The 26,963-nt window shown below is 49.1% G+C and overlaps 1 protein-coding gene across 5 annotated transcripts in view; it reads right to left on the reverse strand.

Annotated features, from left to right (window-relative positions):
* LTBP2 (latent transforming growth factor beta binding protein 2) overlaps positions 1-26,963 on the reverse strand; it is a 112,197-nt gene that overhangs the window by 37,297 nt on the left and 47,937 nt on the right. For all 5 annotated transcript variants that reach the window (XM_035261019.3, XM_035261018.3, XM_035261020.3 and 2 more), the window contains exons 4-9: positions 18,801-18,991; positions 16,086-16,256; positions 15,390-15,596; positions 14,287-14,573; positions 13,110-13,212; positions 440-514 (exon numbers count right to left, since the gene is read on the reverse strand). In XM_035261019.3, the coding sequence (XP_035116910.2) occupies positions 440-514; positions 13,110-13,212; positions 14,287-14,573; positions 15,390-15,596; positions 16,086-16,256; positions 18,801-18,991 (1,034 nt within the window). The remainder of the gene's footprint in view (positions 1-439; positions 515-13,109; positions 13,213-14,286; positions 14,574-15,389; positions 15,597-16,085; positions 16,257-18,800; positions 18,992-26,963) is intronic.

The following is a 26,963-nucleotide window of genomic DNA, read 5'->3' on the forward strand; positions in this document are numbered from 1 at the left end:
AGCCCCAGGAGTCTGTCCTTGGCAGGAAGCTCCCGTGCTCCCTGTCCCCCTTCCTGGCTGTGTGTGGAAGCAGGTGGGAGGGAGGCCTGAGTAGTTAAAGGTTCTTAGTTGGGAAAAACTCATAGAGGCCCTCCCCAACTCAGGCTGACTTGATTTTCCACCGTGGAGTTGAAATTCTTCCCATTCCAGGGAGACCAGCTCAGGAGGAAAGTAGAAGCACAGGGACTGGGGTTGCCCCTTCAGACAGCCCCGCAGAGCTCTCTGTCACTCTCAAGCAAGTCCCCGGATTTCCTTAGGCCCCTGGAACCAGTAGCTCCCCACCACTCCCCCAAGCTGGGCTTAGTGGAGACCACTTGGGCAGTGACAGACACTCCTCCTGTCTGGTGCTGGGAGTGTGCCCCGGCATCCCTGAGCCCAGCCCTGGCCCTGGGGGTCCTACCTTGGCAGTGAGTGAGGTTCAGTCTCTTGTACCCCTGAGGACACTCCAGCTGGCCATTCTCAATCAACGGGGAGGCTGAAGAGTGGAGATACGAACAGGTCTAAGTGGAGGGACCTTGGGCTCCTCTGTCACCTGTGCTAAGGGGGAGCTGGTACAGTCTGGATGTCCAGCCCACCTGGCAGCAGAGAGCCCTAGCCCCTGAAGCTGGGATTACAGGCACGCACCACCACACCCAGTTAATTTTTGTATTTTTAGTAGAGATGGGGTTTCACCATGTTGGCCAGGCTGGTCTTGAACTCTTGACCTTGTGATCTGCCAGCCTCGGCCTCCCAAAGTGCTGAGATTACAGGCATGAGCCACTGCACCTGGCCTCTACCTCGCTTTTATTAAAAGCAGTTCTAAGTGAAATAAGCCAGGCACAGAAAAACAAATGCCACATGACCTTACTTTCATATAAGAACTAAGAAAAGCAAATACATAGAAGCAGAGTAGAATGGTGGTTACCAGGGCCTGGGAAAAGGGACATACAAATGTTGATCAAGGTGTACAACATTTCAGCTAGACATGGGATGAATAAGTTCAAAAGATCTGTATAATATAATGAATATGGTTAATAAGAGTTTCTTGTATTCTTAAAAATTGCTAAGAGTAGACTTTAAGTGTTCTCATCACAGAAAATAAGTACATGAGGTAATATACATGTTAACTAGCCACTTTACAATGTCTACCTATTTCAGAACAACAGTTGTCCACGGGTTGGGCACAGTGGCTCACACCTATAATCTCAGGACTTTGGGAGGCCAAGGCAGGAGGATCACCTCAGGTCAGGGGTTCAAGACCAGCCTGGCTAACATGGTGAAACCCCATCTCTACTAAAAATATAAAAATTAGCTGGGCATGGTGGCACATGCCTGTATTCCCAGCCACTTAGGAGGCTGAGGCAGGGGAATCGCTTGAACCCAGGAAGGGGAAGTTGCAGTGAGCCGAGGTTGTGCCACTGCACTCCAGCCTGGGTGACAGAGTGCAACTCCATCTCAAAACAAGCAAACCAGTTGTGCACCACAAATACATACAATTTTTGTCAATTAAAAATTTTTTAATACTAAGAAAAATGATATATACTTCACATGTATAGTTATAACATTACATACAGTATATATTATATTATATGCAATGTTATATAACATGGATTTGATTACTTTTTGCTTTTCATTTTGAAATAATAAAAATACACAAAAGATGTCTGATTGCAGATTGACCAACAAGGAAATGATTCTCAGTATTTTATGCTGATACACATCCTGCCTTGATATCACAACATTTCCCCAGAGAGAAAAAAAACCCAAATAGTTGACATCAAATAAAAACAAGGAGAAGATGTCTATTACTTCGCAGGAACAGACTAGTGTGCCAGCCCTCCTGAAAAGCTCTAGCAGGAGGCATACTACTGATCGCCACCTCTCATCACAGGAAAAGGCAGGGGAATACCATCTTTTGTAGAACGAAAGAGAACTCAGCTATAAGTTTCACAATTTTTTTTTTTTTTTAGATGAAGCCTCACCCAGGCTAGAATGCAGTGGCGCAATCTTGGCTCATGGAACCTCCACCTCCCGGGTTCAAGCAATTCTTCTGCCCCAGCCTCCCAAGTAGCTAGGACTGCAGGTGCGTGCCACCACCCCCAGCTAATTTTTATATTTTTAGTAGAGACAGGGTTTCACCATGTTGGCCAGGCTGGTCTTGAACTCTTGACCTTGTGATCTGCCCGTCTCAGCCTCCCAAAGTGCTGGGATTACAGGCATAAGTCAATGTGCGTGGCCAAGATTCACAATATTTTTGCTTGTAGATAGCCAGCAATTCTAAGTGGGTATGAGCAATTGCCACAGCCCTTATTCCATACAAAGTTCCATAAAGATACCATGATATTTCAAAGGTCTTGTTCTGTAAAGCTAGCTGCATGATAGTTTCCTATAGCAATTTGCCTTCTATCTTTAACTCCTTTGTGGCAATAGCTTATCTCTGAATGCTGCACAGACAGCACCTTCTCTCTCTCTTACCTTATCCCAATTCCTTTTTCTCCCAGTCGTAACACCAGCAGCTACACTGTCAGAGTCATTGCTAAAGCTTATTATCATCCAGGAAGTCATTTACTGTTGAGAATATATGTTCACTGGTTCATCCTTTAGCGGTTTACAAAAAGAGTTATATATATATATTTGAGACGGAGTCTTGCTGTCACGCAGGCTGGAATGCAGTGGCACGATCTCAGCTCACTGCAAACTCCACCTCCTGGGTTCAAGTGATTCTCCTGCCTCAGCCTCCCGAGTAGCTGGGATTACAGGCACCCACCACCATGCTTTCATATATTTACTAGAGACGGGGTTTTGCCATGTTGGCCAGGCTGGTTTCAAACTCCTGATCTCAGGTGATCTGCCTGCCTCGGCCTCCCAAAGTGCTGACATTATAGGCGTGAGCCACCGCACCCAGACCTTCATACATTTTTATTGTTGAAATGAATTCTTGCAAATACCAAGAGGCGTGTTAGAAATACCTATACTTTTGTCCAATTGTACAGCAAAGTTTGAGTGTCTTGGTGGTTACCAAGAGGCATGTTAGAGATACCTATACTTTTGTCCAATTGTACAGCAAAGTTTGAGTAAACTTGGTGGTTTAAAATGTTTTCCTAATCAAGATAGCTTTTATTTCACCATTAGCTGCTCTCTCTGGGCACTTACACACTTAGCGTAAGGTTTGTTATTAGTAATGGTGATATAAATCTATGTTTCCTAGAGTCTTCTTGATCATTTGGGTCCTGGAGTACTTGGGGGTCGCATCTGATAGGCTGTCACATTTTTACCTTGTAACATGGCTGATGGCACAGTGAGACCCCCTGAGAAGTGTGAGCATTGCAGTTTTTAATGATTGCTTGTGATCAATGGACTAGTAGTAATTTGTATCCACAGTTTCTTTGCAGGAACTTGTAAGAGTCACCTCTCCATTTAGTGTGGGTTAGTTAACACCAGACCACATAACTAAAACATCCAGTAAACAGAGCACTGTCAACTGCACTGTGCTGTAATATGCCAAAGACAAATAGAAGGAGGTGCCACATTTTCTTGGAAGCCCCACTCTTCCCTGAGGACACACTGTGTGCCAAGCATGACATGTGACAGCCTGACAGAGGGAAAGACCAAGTGAGGACATACATTAGTAATGCTTAACTTTTTTAAGATTAAAAAATGTAAACCACAGTTCAAAAATGTTTTCCTGCCGGACTGGCCTGCTCCGGGTTTGCGCATTCCATGGAGGAGCCAGGGTCCAGCCTAGAAGGCCGCTCTTGTGGGGACACACGGGGATTCTGAACACACTGAGAAGGAAATGGAAAGATGGGAGTGAGGCTGGGAAACGTGCACATCCCTGGCATGGGGCCTGGTAGGATAAACTGAGGACAGAGAGGAGGGAAGAAAGAGAAGTCACATGGAGAAATTCAGAAGGCAGGCTGATTAGACGTTGCCTGTGAACATTATGAGGAGCAGAAGGTGGGAAAGAATGCTGCAAGGCTGCTGCCAGAGGGCCAAGGAAAGAGACCAAGTACACGTTTGTCCAGTGCTTTAGAGTTGCAAGGTCATGGGTGCATAGGGTCCTGTCTGTTTCTCACAACAATTACTCCCTAAGGCAGGGACCGTCACCCCCATTTTATAGATTAGGAAAGCAAGACTCAATGAGGGGTAACTTATTCAGGTAACAATGTTGCTGGAGCAGAGGTAGGGTTGAAAGCGGACCTCTGGCTGTGAAGGCCACATCCTTTCCCCTACCTTCCACCGTGCATCTCTAAGAGAGACAGAGAGATCAGGAAGAGCCAGGTGAGCCAGCAGGCCAGGAGGGAGGGAGGGAGGGAGGGAGGGAGGGGGAGAGAGAGAGAGAGAGAGAGAGAGAGAGAGAGAGAGAGAGAGAGATATCAGGAAGAGCTGGTGAGTCAGCAGGCCAGGATGATATCACCTCTCTAGACGTCAGGAGGGAGAAATATTGCTGGGCATGGCGGCTGAGGTGGGAGAAATTCTTTGAGCCTGGGAGGTGGAGGTTGCAGTGAGTCAAGATCATGCCTCTGCATTCCATGCTAGGTAACAGAGTGAGACCCTGTCCTAAAAATAAATAATTCAGGTTAAACCTCCTTGGGAGAAAGTGGAGGTTTAGGTGGCCATGTGGCTCAGGGTGAGCATTCAGCAGCCAGTGAGCTTGGTGACAGGTGAAGGCAGGTGGTACCTATCACTGTCCCTCTCACCCACACCAGGTGTCCTTCTTGCCATGCTCCCAACACACGTAGGCCTGCCTGAGTCACAGCACTAGCTTTTGAGCTGAAAAACTCAGTTCATGGTGCGTTGTGGCTGCCTGCTGACTTTGCCATCTCTCCACAAAGTGTAAGCTACATGAGGACAAGGACCTTTTCTTCATCACTGCTAGGTCTCTAGTGCCAAGCATGACACCTAGAGCTGTGTGGGCACTCAGCCAAAAGAGGAACAAATAAAGAGCAAACATTCAAATGGCACTATGGGCCAGGCCCTACTTTAAAGACTTTACATTAATTCAGTTAGCTAATCCTCATAACAGTCCATGGAGAGTCTTACTAATATTATTCCCATTTTATGGATGAGCACACTGAGGTTCATCCATAAAATGGATAAGGACATGAAACAAACCCAAGGTCACCCAGCTGGTGGATAGAGCTGGGATTCTGAACTCAGGCAGTCTGGCTCCAGAGGAGAAATTCTGAACCATTCTCCCTACTGCCTCCAAATAAATAAATAAATTCGTGAAAAGCCTTTGAGGTGTCCAGGCAGACATCCCTAGGGTGCAGTGGAGATACCTGCCTAGTAGAAAACCTAACACCCTTCCTAAGAAACCTCTACCCTGTTTTTAATGATGGGATCAGGAGAGGGAATAAGAAAAAAACAAAAAAGTAGGGTTACTCAGAAGGAGGTCAGAAGAACCGACCAGATGCTTGATACGTGCTCCACAATGTGCATAACCGAAGTGCCGGGCAGGACTGACAAAGGAGATGGCGTAGAGCCCGTCCTACCCCTCGTAGCTCCTCAGCCAGATCAAGGCTATCACAAGGGGTAAGGGGTCAGAGAGTAGAAGAAGAGAATGTGTGAGCTCCGGGGAGAGGGAGTGGCTAAGCCATGAGTCCCACAGATGCTTCAAGGAGACCTCACAGGGCTGTGGTGTCCTTGCCACTGGGACTCTTAGACTTGGGAAAGCCAAAGCAGCTGCCGAGGGTCAGTGGAGACTGACCTGAACTCCAGGAGTTCCTGTCACAAATGCCCACGAAGCATGCAGGACGATGTGGGGAACCTTCTGATAAGGACATTGGGACACATGGTCTACTGGTCATTGCCCTTGGCCCTGTCTACCCTCTGCTGTGCCTCAGTTGCTCACAGACTGGAGAAAGCAGCAGATGGGCCCCTGGCTGCATAATGGACATCATGAGAATTCTGAAAATGGGACAAGCATCGTGCTCAGAGTTGTGCATGCTTATTTTGTGTTCATAGTAGCCCCACAGCCTGCCCCTGCCCTGCTAATTCTCCCCCTCGGCTGCTGGGACTCCCAAGGAGGCCTCAGTAAAGGCAAACTAATTTCTTGAGACAGTTTTGGCACTGACTGCACGAGTAGAGCAGCAGGGGATGTGAAGGGTCCCCATTGCACAGCCCCTCTGCCCAGGGTCAGATACCTGCATGCCTGGCGAGGCCAAGCTCAGTGCCACAGGGATGTGGGAGCAAGCTGGAGCCTTGGCCCTGATTTGCAAACCTCAGATGGATACATGTATACCTGAACACATTTCTTAACCTCTTTCAGCCTGAATTTTTCATCTGTAGAAGTGGGGACAAAAATTCAGTTTGTGGAGTCAATGTGAGGATTAGGTTTGCTGAAGCAATGAGAGTCAGACTGAACCTCACAGGATGCCTGGCATAGTCCCTATAGAGCTTGCCTGCTTGCCTTCCTACCTGCCTTCCCTCCTTCCCTCCCTCCCTCCTTCTTTTCCTCCCTTCCTCCCTCCCTCATTCCCTCCTTCCCTCCTTCCTTCCTTCCACACAATCTCAAGGATAGCATGCTGGCCCGTTGGTTCTAACCAGCTGGGTGAATTGGGCAAGTTACATAACCTTTCTGAGCCTGGGTTTTCTTTTCAGTAAAATGGAGATGACAAGTCCCTTTTCATGGGGTTACTATGATCACAGAATAAGCATGTACAACTCTGAGCACAATGCATGTCCCATTTTCAGAATTCTCATGATGTCCATTATCCAGATTTCCCTCCTTGGTGAAGGACAAGTAGGAGCCCCCAGTGATTATGGACATTCTGCTCAAAGATGGCCCTGACTACCTCCTCAGAGCGAGACAGAACCAAAGTTACCACAAATAGTGAGGTGGAAAGGGATCTGGTCGGACCCTTGGCTCAGGCAGGTGCCACCTAGCCACCCCCATCCCAGCCCTTCCTCTGCTCTCCAGGCCAGAGATGCCACATGTCAGTGACGCCCACCCCTGCTGGGTCGGGAGGGGGCTCACTTAAGCCCAAGGCACAATTCCCAGCAGGATTCAAGTCCCTTGGAAGAAGCTCTCAAGGACATCTCTGAGCCAAAGAGACACTGCCTTTTCAGCCGACAACTGGAATTCTGAAAATCCCATTTCTTTCGGGTAGGGGACTGGGCATTTCATCCAGAATCCCAGAGAACAGGAGCCCCACCCCAGAACAGCTGTTCCCCAAGCCGGGGTCCTCTAGTTCGGCAAATGCTTGTGCCCGGTGCAAGAAGCGACGCAGAGAGGCTGTTAACAGAGTGGCTGGAAGTAGGGGTCTGGAGTCAGATAGGCCTGGGGTTTCAGGTCCGATTTTCTCTTCTGTAAAATGGAGATAGTAGTACCCAACATCTGGAAATGTTAGGATGCAAGAAAACGAGAAAGCACTTAGCACGACGCCTGGCACCTATAAGCGCTCTGAAAAAATGGTTGCGAACGACGACGAGGATGATGGTAATGGTGTTGCTGCTGTGACCTGCCCTAAGACTCTGCCCCTCATGCCCCCAGCACCCTCACATACCCACCCTCCCCAAGTGCTGGCATCACAGAGCTGCACCTATAACACTCGTCATGTGCAAGGGTCAGGACTGAAGCAAAGCCTTCTTTCTGTTGAGGGTTTCAAATAAACTTTCAAACATTTCTGAACACCCCAATTCCCTCAAAAATCAATTTTCTTTGTCAACTCCCGTGAAAAACCTGTTCTGGGTTGACATTCATTCTCCCTGTGACCTGGAGCTACTACTTCTAGGCACAACCCATTTTATTGCTGGGCACCTGCAGTTTTTAATAAGCTGTCCTTCGTGATCAGTGTCAAGTCGAGCTCTGCTTACCAGAAACATCACACACTGGATATTTCTCTTGAGAACCACACCAGGTTCCCACACTCCCCTCCCTAGGGCAGTTCTTCCTCTTAACTCAGGCCAGGGCTCTGTGCTGCTAACCTGCCCCTCTATCCAACCCAAACCTTCTTGACAGACATTGCGCAAGTAACTCATGAAACCCAGTCTTGATGCGCATCCTCTTTTCTGCGGAATTCCAGCCTCGCACTTTCATCTTTGTTTCCTTCAGAGAGGGTCAGGTCTCCCCAGAATGATTAGGGAGATCTCGCTCAGCTGAGAGTCAGACACACTATGGTTGGATTCTCGGCTCTACTTGCCCTAGATGTGTGACCTTAGACAAGTTCCCCAGCCTTCTTAGAGCTCCATTTGCCTCATCCATCAAATGGGGCTAAAATTCAGTGGGACAGAACAGGTGAAGGGCCCAGTGCAGTATGAACATTCAGGAACTGGCGGCTATTCTTGGTTTGAGAGAGAAAGGTGCAGAATTCCTTGAAAAGGCAGAGCAAGAGAATCCGCTCTCCCTGGAGATACCGAGGGCCCTGGGTTCAGAGGTGAACTCATCCCACCCCAGGCAAATGGCAAGACAATCTTGTGGCCAACAGCTGGAGCCCACCACTGCAGGCCCTGAGCCATGTGCCAGCCCCGCCTGTCCCAGCAAAGGGGCCTTGGGGTTGACACAGCCAGCGCCAAGCCAGATGGGGCAGCCGCCAACTTTCCAGTCAACCCAGATGTCTGCCTTTCTCAGATGAAAACTCAAAAATGTGGCCTCAATCAAAGTGGCTTTTGAGAGCCGTGTGTTCTCCATACTCTGGCAGGAGGATTGAAGAGGCTGTGAGCTGGGACCCTTTGATAAATCCCCAGGGGTCAGGAAGACATGGCTCAGGCTAAGTCCTGGGAGCTCAGCTGGGTACACATGGTCTCTAGTACTCTGAGTGAAGGGAGCAGAGGGGAACTGTGGGCCAGTCGAGACTGACTCATGGACCAGCTCTCCATGGACGAGCTCTGTGGCATTCTGGAAAAAAAAGGGATTTGCCTATGCTATACAACTAAGACCTTAAGGCCGTCCTTTTCCACGTTGGGTGGCATTCTGCTGGGAACTTCGACAGTCCAGTACAGAGACTCAAAGCCAAAAGGTGACTGAAGGGAAACCATGAAGCCACTTCCAGGCTGCTCACCCTATCACTCCCATTGCCACCTGATTTACTAGAACAGGAAACCATGAAGCCGCTCACCCTATCACTCCCATCGCCACCTGATTCGCTAGAACACCTCACTACAGATGACAAAGGCTTCCCCCAAGAAGCAGAATCCTATTTTATCAGAGGAGAAATAGGGGCTCAGAGAGGCAAAGCCACTGGGGCCAGGGATGATCTAGGACACAGAAGTCCCACCTGTCTTGCCAACCTTCCTCCAACCTGCCCTGGCAGTTTGTCTTTTCCTCCTCTGCTTCTTGTACAGAAGCTTCCTTGTCATGCCCACTTAAAGAAATGTGCCCACCCCAGCCCCAGGCTCAGGCACGAAGCAAGGTGCCTGGCATTCTGTCAATGCAAACAAGGCTCCCCAATGTCTCGTCCCTTCTCTATACAATGCCCAGCTGCACTTTCATGTATTTTCAGTGTTTATGTTGCCCTGGTCTTTGTTATTTCTTGCTCAGTGTGCTGGGATGCTTGACATTCCAGGGATTGTGCCCTGGTGCCCAGCATGCTGAGATGTTCTGAACACAATGGGGAGGCCACCATCTGGGACGGGGCGGAGTGAGGGCAAGGGCTGAGCGTTGGGTGTGTTGGGGGAGGGATATGATTGGTGTTCTGCACCCACCTGATCCACAGAGCTCTGCCCCCATGCCTACTGCCACTGGGCCCCATCCCTGTCTGAACCGAGCTCATCAGCTGTATTTGGAGCACGGTCCTTGGGCATCAGGTGGGCTGAGCTCTTGAGGCTGGCACACAGGTGGGACCAGGAGTGGAGCAAGTTGGCGGGCAGGTAGCTGCTTCAGTACAGACTCTGGCCTTTTCTTCTCCCCACCCTTCCAGCGGAGGGCTCCCCCACTCTCAGAAGTGCTTCCAAGATCTGGGGATGTGGTTGTTGTGCCTGTCAGCCCTGATTGAGGGGAACAGGCCCGGAATCCTCCATTGGCAGCGGCCAGCCCTGGCATGGACCTACAGCCTGCATCTCTGCATCCCTGATGGGTTCCAGAGCTCCGGACAGGCAGGCCCTGTGCTCCCACTCTCTGCTCCAATCCTATAAGCGGCAGATGTGACGTATAAATGAAGAATCCAGAGTGGCTCTATTTTCATTTTCACTAACGTCACTGCCACATTGGCTTAGTGAATTAGAGAGGAGATACTGACCCCAGGACCCTGTAGTGCCCTGACTGCTGACACCCGACCCAGGGGACTACATCTCAAGAGCTCACGATCATACTTGGTGGCCTAATCGAGGACACCTTAGGCCTGAAGCCTTGCCCAGGTTCCAGAAGGGGCGTAGACCTCAGCTGTGAGGAGGATCCCAGCAATGAAGTGGGATTCTGGGGAAGGCCCTTTGAAAGCCTGTTCCTCAGCTGTGCCACTCCACTCCTTTACACCCCAGCTGTTGGCAGCTCAGCCTGCCCTTCCCCTTCATTATTTCTCAGACTCCAGAGGCAACACTGTGACAGCTTCTGAGCCCCGAGACAAGGAGGAGAAACTTACTTTTTTTTTTTTTTTTTTTTTTTTTGAGACAGTCTTGCTCTGTACCCAGGCTGGAGAGCAGTGGCATGATCTAGGCTCACTGCAACCTCCACCTCCCGGGTTCACCTGCCTCAGCCTCCTGAGTAGCTGGGACTACAGGTGCGCACCACCATGCCTGGCTAATTTTTGTATTTTTCAGTAGAGCCGGGGTTTCACCATCTTGGCCAGGCTGGTCTTGAACTTGTGACCTCATGATCCACTCACCTCGGCCTCTTGAAGTACTGGGATTACAGGCGTGAGCCACCACACCAAGCTGGACAAGAAAATTCTAAGGCTGCTCCTGAATTGCCACTTGGATGAAACCTCACTGCTCCCACAACCTAGAAAAGCCAGCTCCCTCATAGGACAGCCCCACTGGGTTAGGAGGTCCCAGGGCAGGTCAGCACCTCGGTCAGTGCAGCGGGTACTGCATGCTCCTCAAGGGGCTGATGGAGTAAAGGGGGAGAGACCCCCACCCACTTGTCGGAATGAGCCAGCTCTTGGGAATCAAAGCCAGGGACTTTTGGAAGTCCTGGCCCGTAACCCTTCTGACATGCCTGCCTTTCTACAGGAGCGCCAGGGCCGAGCAGGGCTCAGCAAGAGCCACACTGTGCTCCAAAAAATGTTGCTCACTCTCTTGGTCTTCCCTGCATATGTAATTTCCTTGAGTTGTTAAACTCTTCCCCGCTCTTTAACTTGTCCTATCCCTAATTATTCTTCAAATCTCATACTGGATGTCATCTCCTCTGAGCAGCTTTCTCTGATCCACCAGCTTTAGCTAGGGCCCCCATCCCATAGTGTACAGATGTGCAGGTTGTACACTGCACAAAAACACCACCTCTAAGGGAATCATTGGCATCCTAGATTGGCATATTTATGAAGATGATTCCGAATGAATGGAAGGGCAGGTTTTTCTAATTTGCACGAAGGTGCTATTGGACCTATGAGGGACCTGGGTTCCATTGCCTTGACCAGACACTGCTCAAACCTATTCATTTCTGATGCCCACCAGCCATCTATGATTCCCCACTAAATTGTAAGGTTGGAGAGAAAGTATGGTTTTTACTGCCTTCTCTACTGTCTGTTCAGGGCCCGCACACCATGGCCACTTCACATGGGGGCTTGGTTAATGTGAATATTTGTTGACTGATTAGAATGTGGGATACAGAAGTTTCAAGGGTTCAACACCTGATGGGAAAGAGAAAAGAAAACAAGGAAAGAAGAAAAGTGGCAAAAACATCTCCAGTCTACAGGGGAGACCTGGACAGTTTGATGCACGTCTCCTGGTAGGGCAGTGGGTCCATTCTATTTTCCCTTTCTTGAGGGATACTTTCTAATAACAATAATGATAATGATAGTAATAGCCAGTTCATTGACCTAATACTAAGCATGTGCATCATTTCATTTAATCTCTACAGCAGCCTACAGGGCTGACACTATTACTGTCTTCATTTTACAGATCGGGACACTGACACGGAGAGAGGTTATCAGAAGAGCTGGGACTGGTTACCTATACGTGTTAGACATTTGAACCTGGGAGCTGAATGCTACCCTTTGCTACTTTGCCAAAAATTCTATCACACTGTGAAACTGTATACACTTATTTTTAATTTGGAAAATATAGTCACTGCTTCACAGCTGAGTCTGATGTGAGGAATAGCCTTGCCCCTCCCACCTTTGGGCTCCTGTCCAGCCCCCTGACAAAGCTGATGGAACTTCCACAGAAAACTGAAGTAGAAAAAAAAAAAAAACAAGAAACAAAACAACAACAACACAAAGCTGATGGACCAAGCTGACTGCTGACAGGCAAGAGAAATACACACCAGTCTCAAGCTCAGGACCAGGAAGAAGCCTAGGGGAGAAGACAGACCAAGTGAGCAGAAGCCACACTCAGGCACAGGCATCTGGTCACCCTCCTCCCAACCGTATGACTAAGACTCGGGAGAGCATCGTGAACAGGCATTCGCTCACTCCTGAAATCTCAGGCCTTGGCACATAAAGGCACCCAGTGAGTATTTTTTGAATGAATGAATGAATGAATGAATAAATAAATAAACACGTTAGGTTTTTCCCATCATCCAAAAGAGGGCAAGGAACTAGGGTTCCCATATCCCAAGGATGAGGACATCTAGGATAGACATTCAACCCTAATTCAAAGAGGAGGAGGCTAGAACAGGAGCTAAGGAGGTAAAGAGGAGGCCTGGGGCCCCACCAGGGAGAGAATAAGGAAAACACTGGGTCACCGAATCAAGAACTCTGGGACCCTGGCATCTGGGCAGGGGTATGTAGAGGAGCACTGAATGAAATCCCTTAAATCTGAGCAAGATTCTCGGCAAGAGGGAGCAGGCCCTTGCAGGCAATCAGATGGAGCAGGCAGGCCAGACTGTACCAGCAGAGGGCTGCCAGGAGCCTCAGTGCCAGCCAGAAACACCTTCAATGTGTGTCTGGGAAGTCTGCAGTTTACCAGCCTGTTCTATAGGCTTGGACCCTGGCAGCAGAGGCCAGACCCTGGGAGGGCTTCCCCCACAACTCTTGACCTTGGTCCCCAGCACTCACCTGGTCTGGGTGGGCATGGGGCACACAAAGTCACTCCCCAGAAGGCTCCCACACTGCCACAACAGTCCTCTTGGGTAGTCAGCTCCAGCAGAGGGTTGGCACACTGGAAGAGAGGCCATGGCCACCTGTGAACACCTGACCACCCTGTTCCCTCCCAGGCTGCGCACAGATGTCCCGGGAAAACCTAGGACACAGAACTCACTCCCCACATTCTGCCTGAGGATGTCCCCAGCCAAAGAAGGGGAGAAGGGAGTCAGACCATATCCCAGAAGGAGGCAAAGACTGCTGTGCACGCTCACAGACCTGAACCTTGTGTGTGGATGGGATATCCCTAGACACAAGATGTATAGGGCTGCAAACCACCACCCTCCATGGCCCCAGCCACAGACAAAGGTCCTAAAGGAAGAGCTTCCTCTGTTGACCTCCAGGGAACCCAAAGGTCACTCACAGTGTGAGCCTTCGTTGTGAGCAGAGCCCCAGGCTCAGGGACACCCCAAGCTGAGAGGCCAAGGATGATCTGAGAATTCAGGTTGTTTGCCCCTTGGCTGCCCCACCTCATCCAGTTCCCTAACCTCAGAAGGGGTTTCTGGAAACTAAGGGGTTTCCTGGCAACCCCAAGAAAAACCATACTGGGTCTGGTCTAACCCCTATTCTTGGGTGGCTGGCCTCAGAGAAGCTTCCCTGATTTCCCATTATGAGCTGAGGATGGCTCCAGGGGGAATGGGGTATCTCTCATCTTTGTACCAGCAGAGCTTTGGGGTTAACCTCCATTTGCTAATTTCATACCTCTATGACCCCAATTGTGGTCTCAACTGGTTACAAAGCTCCTGGCCAGATCCTAACAGCCCACTGGTCCATGTGCCAGGGGTCATAGAATCAAAACTCTAGGCTGCCTTCACCTAAGGATGCTGGTGACAGTTCCTCCAGAGGGGAACTTCCTTGGGTCCTCTTCTGTATGCCTGGTATTGACAGGCACCAAGTGGAGCTCAGGAAGGAGGCCCAGCTTCTCCATACATGGGCAATTTCATGCCTCGGGTTTTCCCATTTGGGAAATGGGAGACTCTGCAGATACTCACATTCCATAAGAACAAAGAGGACAGAGAGGAGGAAAAGGGCAGACTGGGGACAGTTGCTGTCCTGGAAGCATCCAGGGCTGAGGCCAGAGCTGTGTCCTCACCTGTCCGTTCACAGTGTTCAGGTAACACCGGCCCAGCAGTCCTCGAGGCCTGGGTGCTGCTGGGGGCCGTGGCCGGGGGGGCTCTCCAGACCGCACAGGGATGCTGTTGCTGTCCCAGAGGCTGTGGCCAGGGCTGGCAGGCAGCCGGGGCGGGGGTCTGGTCTCCACGCTGTTCTCCTCTAGGGCCTCCTCTGCCCCGCCCCGCACCCGGGCCACCTGGTGGATCTGCACTGAAGCCTCAGGCGGGTGGTGAATGTGCACCTTCACCAGGGAGGGGTTCACGGAGGCTGGGCACAGGGGCTGGGGTCAGAGCCAGGGAAGCAGGGCCCCACTCTCGTTTTCCAACCCTCTGAAGGGTCTCTACCAGCCCTGGGCCAGGCAGGCCACTGGCTATGTGTCACCCCAAAACTCTCCATTTCTTTGTTCCCAAGTTAGAGCCCCAGAATGATCCCTTGTGGGACGGGATGAAGTGCAAACTCCATCACTGAAGAAGCCTCATCATCATGTTCCCAGCTACCTTTCTGATTCCACCTCCCCCATGACCCTGGCCAACCCTGGAGTTTTAGCCCCATGGCTCCTGCATGGGCCACCTCCATGGCTCTGCTCATGCCAGTCCCTCCTTAACCAGATGCTACCCATTGTTTAAGGCCTAACTGTGGTCCATCCCCTCCATGCAGCTGTCCCAGGCACTCTGGCACTCTCCGTCCCCTGATCTCCTAAAACATTCTGTAGTTTTTTGGCACCTAATACTGGAAGGCAGGGGAAATGAAATGTTTGATGCTGATATTCTATTTCCCATCCGTTCTCCCTCTATTACCCACGCCCATGGGTTCCTTGAGGACAGCTCCCTGCCCTTACACTGTTTTGCCTTCCCCAAGGTACCCAGCATAGGGAGAGGGCAAAAACAAGTGGATGAATTTCAATGGGAGAGGGCCGAGTTTAGGGAATGAAACTCAGCGCTGAGGGCCAGGAGAAAGACGGGGGTTTGATAGTAAAGGAAGGACTGCAGGCAGTTTCCCTGTCCTTGCACAGCAACTGTGACAGCCTCCACCCAACTGGCATTCCTCCCAGGGTCCCGCTGGCCTGGCGGTGCTGGCACTCACCCAGCTGGTTGGAGAGCGGCAGTGTGAAGGTGGACTGCCTCAAGGGGGCTTCCAGCAGGGCTCTGGGGCGGGAGCCCCTCCCTGGAGGCTCCCTGTCTGGCTGCGGGACAGGCAGGTGGCAGAACTTCCCGGTGGAGTTGGTGGGGCACCAGCACTCGTCCCTGCCGATGCAGCGGCCTCCATTCAGGCAGGGGATCTGGCAGAAATCTGCAACGTCAAGGTAACCAGCGGTGGAAGAACAACAGCGCCCACTCTGTGGCTTGTGACCACCACAGAGAAACAGGCAGCAGAACCCTGATCCTACATGGCTTCTGTAGCCCAGAGGCCCCTGAAATGCAGGGACTTTCCACTGCATTGATGTAGTGAAGAAGGGTAGATAATAACCAGCTCCTGCCTTCCCAAAAAGCTCATTTAAGCCTTTCCCTGCACCCCACAATAACCTGGGAGATGGGGCAGTGGTATTATCATGAACTCTGTCTCTTCTCTGTTGAGGAAACTTGGGCTCAGAGAGGTTATGTGACTCCGAGAGTCACACAGCTAGGCTGCTGAGTGAGGACTCAGCTCCCCATGTGATTTCGGACAACTTGAGGAGCCACAGTTTGGGAGCAGCAGGCTCCAGTCCAAGACAGGCCTGGCTCTCTGGCCATCCACCCTCCAGGGCCAGCTGGGAACCATCTGAGCGGGAAAGGCACTCACAGATGCGGAAGCCAGACTTGGGGTCGTGCCCATGGCCGCCCTGGCTGTACAGGGTGGTGGTGTCGCCCCTCTCGCAGCTGTTGGCACAGTGTCCGTGGGCACAGGTCTGCTTGCAGATGGTGGGAGTGAAGACGATCTTGATCTTTTTTATTTTCTCCGTGAGGTTCAGCCCTGCAGAGAGAGGGCTTGGGTCCAGGGGGCAGGGCTGAGAGGCACAGCTATGATTTCCAGAGGCTGGTTAGAAAGGCCCACAGGACCCGGGCTGCATTCATGCCAAGAGAGTTTACAGTGTCTCATCGTAGGGGCAGGGTGATACCTTTGAGACTGAGAAGCTTGCAGATGTGCCAGCCACCAAGCTCACACTTCACACACATCAACCCTCTTGAATAGTAGTAGGTTAGGTTGAACCATTAGAAATTGCCATTTTTGTAGGTTCCTATGGCTGAGTGTTGGCATTTTTCATATATCCAACCTACTATGTCCATTTTATAGCTAAGAAAACAGGCCCAGAGAAGTTTAGGTGCCCAAGTGACCCAGCTAGCAAGTGATGCGGTTGGACTTTGAACCCAAAGTCAGGGAACAGAATGCGGCTCAGGCTTGCCAGAGAGGAGAGTTCTCTAAGAGAAGAGAAGATGATAAAGCTTGAAGGAAGGATTAGAGTCAGGTTTGGAGGGGATCTGATTACCAGGACAAGGATCAGGCACTTTCCTTGGTGGGTGACTTTCAGTAAGACATCATCCTAGCTGTGATGTGCAGGGGCACCTGGAGGCAGCATGAACACCTGGGAGGTCATGGCAGCAGTGCAAACTGAGGTCACTTCATTTACTAAGAGTGGTGGCAATGGGATTGGGGTATTAATTCAGTATGGGGAGCCCAGGGACGGAAGCCAGAGGCAGAGGGGTGAGGGTGAAGTGGGAGGGGGGGAAGTTGAAAAATACATGTTGACCATGGGTTCGAGAAGCTGGACTGTAAACGGAGGAGATGGAGAGGGAGAGGGAGCAAGAAGGAAGCAGAGGAACAAGAGAGAGAGAGAGAGAGAGAGAGTGTGTGTGTGTGTGTGTGTGTGTGTGTGTGAGTGTGTGTGTGAGAGAGTGTGTGTGTGTGTGAGAGTGTGTGTGTGTGAGAGAGAGAGAGAGAGTGTGTGTGTGTGTGTGTGTGAGAGAGAGAGAGAGTGTGTGAATGAGAGAGCTGGAAGCAATTGTACATGCTGAAGGGAAAGAGCTGAGAGGGAGGGACAGGGTGAAGATACAGAAGTTGGGGGACAAGTGATGCCAGCATTCCAGAGGAAATGAGAAAGGGTGCCAGGGTGTGCCTTAGACAAGAGAGACACCTCCCCCTCAAGATGGCATGAAAGGAATCATCAACCATGAAAAGGAATGAAGCACGGATACATGCTGCCGCAAGGATAAACCTCGGAAACATTATGCTAAGCCAGGCACAGGGACTCACACCTGCAATCTTTGGGAGGCTGAGGCAGGAGGATCACTTGAGGGCCAGGAGTTTCAGACCAGCCTGGGCAACATGGCAAGACCCTATCTCTACAAAAAATTTTAAAATTAGCCAGGCATAGTGGTGCATGCCTGTAGTCCCAGCTACTCCGGAGCCTGAGGCAGGAGGATCACTTGAGCTCAGGAGTTTGAGGTTACAGTGAGCTGTGATCATGCCACCATACTCCAGCCTGGGCCACAGAGCAAGACTCTGTAGAAAAGAGAAGAACAGAGAAGAGGAGGGGAGGGGAGGGAAAACGTAATGCTAAGTAAAAGAAGACAGACACAAAAGATGGCACACTGGATGACTCCATTCAAGTGAAATATTGAGGATATGCAAATCTATAGAGACCGGAAGTTGATGAGTGGTTGCCAGGGATAGGAGGGGGAGATAAGGAGTGACTCCTGCTTTAATGGGTACAAAGTCTCTATGTGGAGTGATAAAAATGCTGTGGAATCAAATAGTGGCGAAGGTTGCATAAAATTATGAATATACTAAGAGCCACTGAAGTGTAGCCTTTAAAATGGTTAATTTTATGTGAATTCCACTTCAATTTTTAAAATGGAAAAAATGGAAGGAGGTGAGCTCAGGCACAGACGTAGACAAGGAAGTGTGGCAGATGGACAGGAAGTTGGGGAGCTCTCTGAGGTGGGGGCATGTCTGTGGGCTGATGGATGGGGCCTCAGGAAAGGAGGGGAGGAGAGGGGAGGCCTGGAGTAGCTGCTCTGAGAAATAGAGGGAGAGAATGTCCAGGCACACAGGGAAGGGTTGTCAGGCAACAACAGAGAATGAGTCATGGCGCGAATCCAGAGATTGTTTTCTGCTGTGGGAAGCAGAGGTGCAGCTGTAGGTGCTGAGGAAACAGCTGGTTGGGTTGATCCAGGAGGGTTGGGGTTTGCAGGAAGGATGAGGTAGAAGGACCAGGACCCAGGAGTTGTTCATGGTGGGATATGAGGGAAGCAAAGGCAGGAGGGGATGGTAGATTGGGCAGAAATAGAGCAGTCCAGGTCTAGGGGTTGCAACAGGGGCAAAGTCCAGGTCTGCTGATTCGGGACCCCTGGAGCCCGAGACAAAGCAGGTGCTCAAAAAGTGTTTGTTGATTGGCTGAAAGAATGAGGGGCAAGGTGACAACTCAACCCCTCTGTGAGAGGGGAGGGGAAAGCTGAGGTGGAAGAAGAGAGATCTAGAGGTCCTACTCTTCTAGGACCCAGGGCAGGGCATCCTTACCCCAGGGGGATGAGGGGTGCTCCACAGGGACTGCCTGCTGGGTGCCATCCCTCTGCTCCAGGCCTGGTCCCGAGGGCAGGGCATTGGAAGAGAGCTGGCCATTGGCTGTGGCAGTCGGGTGAAGTCGGACACTGCGGGACAACCCCACGTGGTGATGGGAAGGGCGGGTCTGGCTGAGGTTACTCAGGGTCCTGTGGAGACAACCCCAGCCCGGGAGTTTGCATCCCGGGAACAGTGTGTGCCACCCCTCATCCAGCTACCCACCCAGCTTTGACACAAGAAGAATGCTCTCTGGCTGCCTTCTTACCCATGTGTGGTTGACTCCCAGACATGAAGGTACCCCAAGGCAGAAGGATTGATCTAAGGCCCGCCGGCTAGTTTTGTAGAAATACCAACCTCTATGTGAAACTGCCAGGCTTTTGCTGGGTTATTCCAGGCAAGTCACTTAGTCTCTCTGGGCCTCAGGACCCTTGACTGCAAAATGGGGATCTTAGATGGTCCTCACATAGCTGTGACATTCCAAGAGTCTTTGAGAACCCACCATGGACCAGCCCCTGCCCTAAGACCAAATCCTGGCCCCACCCCCTACCACTTCTTAATATATCCCTTAATATGAATGACCTGTAGAATAGCATCTGACAAACACATCTTCACAGATTCAGGGCAGAGCCTAGAATCTCCCTCTCGTTTATTTTTATTGTAAGAATAATAGAACAACAATATTCAAGAAGAAAACATGAATTCGTCATCTCCCGTCCCAACACAGCAAATACTTCTGCATATTTTTTTTAACCTGTGCTCATGTATATGACTTTACACTATCGTCATCACCTAGAGATACAATTTTAAATTCCGGGTTTTCACTTAACATTAGATCACTCGTTGCACAATTCAACTTTTCATATCTGTCATGTTCATCGCTACATGATAGTCCATCTAAAGATGAATCACAACTTATTTAGATATTCACCTGTTACATATTTAGATTTTTTTAAAAAGGTTTTTTTATTCTGTTTCTGAGAGGGACTTTTGCTCTTGTCCAGGCTGGAGTGCAATGGCGTGATCTCAGCTCACTGCAGCCTCCAACTCCTGGGTTCAAGCAATTCTCTTGCCTCAGCCTCCCCAATAGCTGGGATTACAGAAGCCTGCCACCACTCCTGGCTAATTTGTATTTTTAGTAGAGACAGGGTTTTTCCATGTTGGCCAGGCTGGTCTCAAACTCCTGACCTCAGGTGATCCATTCACCTTGACCTCCCAAAGTGCTGGGCTTACAGGTGGGAGCCATTGCACCTGGCCTGTGTCTAAGTTTTAAATGTGTACATCCTTACCTATATGACTTTGTCTTCTGTCAATATTCCTTTAGTACAGGGGGATTTGTTGTACTATTCTATTTTTTATGTTTGAAAAAATGTTATAGGAAACATTCTGAAAGGATTAAAATGTTAGAATGAGGCTGGGTGAGGTGGCCCATGCCTGTAATCCCAATTACTTTGGGAGGCTGAGGCAGGCAGATCACTTTAGTCCAGGAGTTTGAGATCAGCCTGGTCAACAGGGTGAAACTTCATCACTACTAAAAATACAAAAATTAGCCAGGTGTGGTGATGCACGCCTGTATTCCCAGTTACTTGGAAGGCTGAGGCTGAGAATCGTTTGAACCTGAGAAGTGGAAGATGCAGTGAGCTGAGATCACGCCACTGAACTCCAGCCTGGGCAACAAAGCGAGACTCCGTCTCAAAAAAGCAAAACAAAACAAAAACTTCAAATGAATTCCTGGGGCTAGAACGACTGTATCAAAGGTTACAAACATTGATGTCTGTAGGCACACACTGGTGTATTGCCTTCTGAAAGGCTTGTATCCAAATGTATGAACGAACCACTTAGACCACGACCTTGCCAGCATAGCATATTATTCATTCTTAATACTTTGCTCACTTTGAAGAAGCATAAAGTGGTACTTCAATGTTCCTTTTACCTCCCCCGCTCCTTTAAACGTTATTTTTGAGGTTGAAGTATTTCGGGTATTTATTTACCACTTGTGAAAATCCTCCGCTCACGTCCTTTGACATTTTAACTGTTTGAATTGTCTCATACATTTGAGCACATTCTCTTTATGTTTAGTATTGGGCAGGCTGTTCTAAAAGGCAGCCTCTGTTGTAAATACTCTGTCATTGTCACAATGTCTATGAACCACTGTGTATATGACAGTGTTGCAGACATCAAAGCTGAGAGGGGCTCAGTCCTGCCCAAGGTTACACAAGAGGTTAAGTTGGGACACCAGGATGCCGACTCAGGGCGGCCTGATCTACAGCCTGTGTTCTGTGCCACCCGATAACCAGCCCAGACTCCAGTGGGAGCTCAGCCTGGAGGCCTCTGCTCAGGCGTCGGGGGCATCCCTTCCCCCAGTAGGTCCTATGCCTAGCCTCCCCACTGGATTCCTGGCCAAGTGGGATAAGGTCCTGGGATTCTCTTCCTCTTCCGTCTCCACCCTTGTTCTGTCAGCCCTCAGGGCCAGGCCTTGAGCAAACTCCTTACGCTTTCCTGGCAGAAGGCAAACTAGGACTAGCCTGGCGTGGTGGTTCATGCCTATTACCCCAGCACTTTGGAAGGCCAAGGTGGGTGGATCAGCTGAGGTCAGGAGTTCGAGACCAGTCTGACCAACAGAGTGAAACCCCATCAAAAAATACAAAGATTAGCTGGGCTTGGTGGCACATGCCTGTAATCCCAGCTACAGGGGAGGGTGAGGCACTAGAATTGCTTGAACTTGGGAGGTGGAGGTTGCAGTGAGCCAAGATCATGCCATTGCACTCCAGCCTGGATGACAGAGCGAGACTCAGTCTCAAAAAAATAATAAAATAAAAAAATAAAGCACACTCCTTCCAAGGGCTTCCAAGAAAGCACCTGGGAGAGCGAGGTGGGTGAGCTACAGGCTCACTGGGAGCCTCGTCCTGGGTACCAGCCTGGTGCCATGCTCAGGTTAGTGCCAGGGCCACAGAGAATCCCAGAGAGGTGAAAGGAATAGCTCATGTTCTACCCAGACCACTACCACTTTTCTGAACTTGACCCTGACAAAGAGCTCTCCAGTCTGGTCAGGATGGAAACTCAAAGGGTTCTTTCTTGATGATTTGTTGTCATTGTTATGTTATTGCTGCTGTCAGGTTTTTCTCTAATTGGTGCTCAGTGCTCATAGCACCAAGATCTCAGGGTTCAAATCCCTTAAGGGCCAGTTGGGTAGTTTTGCAGAGAAGAAAACCAAATAAGCAAACCATGTGTTCCCTAGTGATAGACAGGATCTGGCTGTACGGAGGAGAGAGGCTGGGATCTGGGCCAGGCAGGTGTCAGTTCTGCCTCTTACTAGCAGCATGACCTTAAGCAAGTCACTTAGCTCCCCCAAGCCTCAGAATCCTCATCACTGAAACAAGAAGAGCAATGCCCACCTCTTATGGCTGTTGTGAGGACGAAGAGAACAGTAAGACCATGCAATTATTTTACAAATACAAGTACATGGTCAATGTAGAAAAAAGATGCCAGGATTTTAAAACTGCAGGAACAAGGAGGAGAAAAGGAGTTAGCTACGGTTTGGACGAAATACATCTCCCGAAGCAAATAAGAAAATGTGACTGCGCCACTTAAAATTCTTCTTTAAGGGAAATAAAAAGACTCCAGAAAAAAGGTGTTATTGCTGTCCAAGTGTCCTTATACAGGGCCAAGTGCTTAATCTGATGCTAAACACGTTTTTAGCAATTGGAGTCTTCTGAGCCCAATTCATTGTCATCTACTGCTGTAATAAGGATTTGGGGTTAAATGACCGAAATCAAAAGTCCTGTGTTCTGAGAGGCGTGTATTGGAGTTAAAAGGAGGAAGTTTCCAGTTCTTTGATAGGTCCTGCCTTTTATTCCTAAAGCATCCATATAAGGAGGTTCATATCTCCCTTTCTAAATCCCAGCCTAGTCCTCAGAGGTGAGCAGGAGAGAGGCTCTCCCTGTGTGGAGGGCTGCAGGCTCTTGGCTCAGCTCTGGCTCCCTAATGGTCTCCCAAGTTCACTCTGCTATCACCACATAGAAGGGCACAGGCAGCCAGGATGGGATGGAGACTGTGAGCTGTGGAGTTTGTAAACCCCACTGTCTAGCCTTGTGTTATCTTTGCACTCATTTCCTTCAAGCAAATCGCAAGCCTTTAGCCAAATCCTGTTTGCATGTCCCTTCCTAGCCTCAGTTAGGTTGTGGGACATCAGGAGAATGGTCTGGTGCCATGTTTGCCCCAGGCTGGTCCAAAGAAGCAGTATCCCCCGATTAAGGACAGCAGAGGTAGGTGGGAACAGAAGAAGGCAAGAGTCTTAATGAAAAGGTGACCACAGCCCACAGGAGAGGCTCCATCACTATTAGCCTTGGAAGAACCACTGCAGTTTCATCAAAGGACAGAGTTTACCAAACTCACCCAGCACAAGAATGGAACTTGATATTTTTCTGGGATTGTTTCAGGGAAGTCCTGGCAAGCCTCCACAATGGACCAAAACAGCCATCTCTAGACTTCAGGATTTCACGAATCAGTAAAATTTTGGAATAAATTTGGGGGAACAACATAAAGTTGCTAACCTTTTATTTAGGTTGCTGAGACTTTAAGACAGACAGACACACATACACACACACACGAACACACACACACCTGCGAACCATTACCACCATAATTTCATGAAAGAAAAGACATTTCAGAGCCAAAAGGAAATGTTTGAATAAGCCTAACTTTATGGAAATCTCACCAAATGACTTTATTTTCTTCATTTCTTTATGGACCATGAGATCCCCATCACAGGCCAGCACAGAGCCAAGAGGCAGCCACCAGGTCCACCACGGTCTGCTCTCACTGTGGACTCTGGGCTCTTTCAACCAAGATGAAGAATTCCCATCCCAGTGGCTGGGGTCTTCAGACCCACGTGAAAACTGCCTGGGCAGTTTGCACCCAAAATGATGCCACTTAGTTAAATGTTCAAGGTGTGCCCACACCCTGCCCGACACCTAGGGTTTCCAAACAGCAATGGGAAGACAAGTGGGCGAGGAGCTCTGTGCCCTCCACCCCATTCGCCCTCAGCCTAGTCTGGCAGCTCTCCTCTATTAACTTCATAAATTGGGCTTCCAAAAACAGCTGGCCCTTCAGACTCACAGGTTCTGCATCCGCAGATTCAACCGACTGTGGATTGGGAATATTTGGGGGAAAAATAAAAAATAGCAATCCACAATGGAAACCATTCAAATAAAAATGATACATCATGACGACTATTTACTTAGCATTTGACGTATTATAAGTAACCTAGAGATGATTTAAAGTATATGGAAGCATGAATATAGATTATCTGCAAACATTACGCCATTTTATACCAGGGACTTGAACATCCATGAATTTTGCTATTCACAGAGGTCCTGGAACAAATCCCCTGTGGATATCGAGGGAGACTGTACTATTTTGTTTGAAAAGGGTCTTGCTGCTAAAAGAAAGTTTAAGAGTGTTGCTAAAGATACGGAGAATACGCTTGTAATTCCAGCACTTTGGGAGGCTGAGGCAGGCAGATCACTTGAGGTCAGGAGTTTGAGACCAGCCTGGCCAATATGGTGAAATCCCATCTCTACTGAAAATACAAAAGGTATCTGGGTATGATGGCAGGCACCTGTAATCCCAGCTACTTAGGAGGCTGAGGCAGGAGAATGGCTTGAACCTGGGAGGTGGAGGTTGCAGTGAGCCAAGATCACACCACTGCACTCCACCCAGCCTGGGTGACAAAAGTGAGACTCCATATCAAAAAGAAAAGAAAAATAACATAATAAATGCATGGAGGTGGGAAGCACAGGCCATGTTTAAAGACGAATAAGAAGCACCATTCGGATAAAGCACAGATTAGAGGGGAGGGCGGGGAAGGAAATCATTCCCATTCAGTGCCTATCAGGTGGCAGGCATCATGCTAAGCATTTTAGCTAATATATCATTTACTTGTCCAAACAACTCCGTAATCAAAAAACCTCACTTGGCCAAAACCACCTTAAACAAAGTAAAAATACAAATGACACGGTAGGAAAAATATGTGCAACTAGTATCATAGACAAAAGATAAATCTCCATAATATTAGAGTTCCTAGAAACAGAAATGACAGACACCAACAGCTTTAAAAGAAAAATCAGCATAGAATATGAATAGGTCACAGAAAAAAAGATACAAACATTTCTTGAACACAGGAAAATATGCATAATCTTTCTCCTTGTAAGGGATGCGTAAATGAAAACTCTGAGATAGTATTTTTTAATCCATCAGATCAGGGAAAAAAATTCAAAAGCTTAATAACATACTCATTTTTGAGACGATGCAGAAACAGATATTCTTGGATACTGCTGGCAGGAATGTAAATTGATACAAACCTTCTGGAAAGCAATTTGGCAACGTCTACCTGCATCCCAAGGCATCCACGCTTTGACCCTGAAGCTCCACCTCCAAGACTATCCTGCAGATAAACCTTCTGTGGCAGGTGTTGCTGCCCCGCCCAGGTCCCCTTTCTGGCTTGTGTATCTGCAAGTGTAGTGGCTAAAGGCTTACACCTGTGATTTCTTTCAAGCCACGCTCTTAGCTGATGGGAACCACCTGAGAAGCTCCTCCCATCACCGTGATCACACAGCCTATGACTGCCTGAAAAAGAAGTTAAAAAGCCTGGGCCCCATGCCTCAAAGAGGAGCAACTTTGTAAGCTCTATCCTTAATCAGGCCAAAGCTTGATTTACCTGAGACCACATTTTTACTTGGCTCTCCCCTTTCCCACATTGCTTCCTTCTCTTCTTTAGCATTCCCCACCAAAATCACACACACCCAAATACCCACCAAAATCACACACACCCAAATCCCCACCAAAATCACACACACCCAAATCCCCACCAAAATCACACACACCCAAATCCCCACCAAAATCACACACACCCAAATCCCCACCAAAATCACACACACCTAAATCCCACCCCAACTCACACACCCCCAAATCCCACCCCAAATCACACACACCCGAATCCCACCCAAAATCACACACACCTGAATCACCCCAAATCATACACACCCGAATCCCACCCAAAATCACACACCTGAATCACCCCAAATCACACACACCCGAATCCCACCCAAAATCACACACCTGAATCACCCCAAATCACACACACCTGAATCCCACCCAAAATCACACATGCCCCAATTCCACCCAAAATGACACACACCGGAATCCCACCTTTGAGGGACCCGACCTAAGACACTTGCAAATGTCCAAAACGACATATGAACAAGACTATAGCAGCACTATTTTGTAATAGCAAAATATTTTGTACAGAATCAAAACAACTTAAATGTCCTTCAAAAGGGGATTGGTTAAACAAACAAGGATCTGCCTACAGAATGGGGTAATAGATCTCAACATGAAATCCAAGAAGTCAGTGATATTGGATATAATGAGTGCTTGGTACCTCGAGATGGATCTCAAGATGGAAACACCCAGGAGGCCAAAGTTGGGAGAGAGTTCTGGGGCTGTAGACACAGTCGGGGCTGGGAGGAGGTCGTAAGAGTAGGGGTGGTGTCTGTGGAGTTAAGAGGGGAGGATGATATCACTCGGGGAAAGCAGGCAGAACAAACCATGCTTCAGAGTGCAACTGCCTGACTGAGGCATTAACGCTGCCAACGTTTCCTACTTTAAAAGGGGAAAATGTATTAATGAACAGAATGGTCTCAGTTCTAAGTCTTGCTCCCATAAATTCTTCTCCAGCCTCTGGCGCCTGCTACCACTTGTCTGCGAGCACACGATTAAACAAACGAACAAGCCGTAAATTAATATTAACGGAAAAATGTGGCAACAGCCTATCATACTTCATCCCACAGTTTGCTCTTTTCACGGACACGTGTGTGTGCCTATAGCTGTTTTGGTTTTTTTTTTTTTGCATACATAGACGATAGTCATAGTTTCTGCTAATAAAACTGTTCCCAGCTCTAATCATGGAATTAAGTATATTGATATTTCACAGTATTCCTTACGAATTCCAGGTGTTCTGACACCTAAACAGTTTGAGAAATGTAAGAGTAAAGAGAGAACAAAGAAGGGCAGAGGGACCTGGGGAACACCAACGTTTAAGGGGCAGACGGAGCAAGAAGCTCT

This window comes from Callithrix jacchus, chromosome 8, assembly GCF_049354715.1.
Source record: "Callithrix jacchus isolate 240 chromosome 8, calJac240_pri, whole genome shotgun sequence".
In the NCBI taxonomy this organism is placed as follows: Eukaryota; Metazoa; Chordata; class Mammalia; order Primates; family Cebidae; genus Callithrix; species Callithrix jacchus.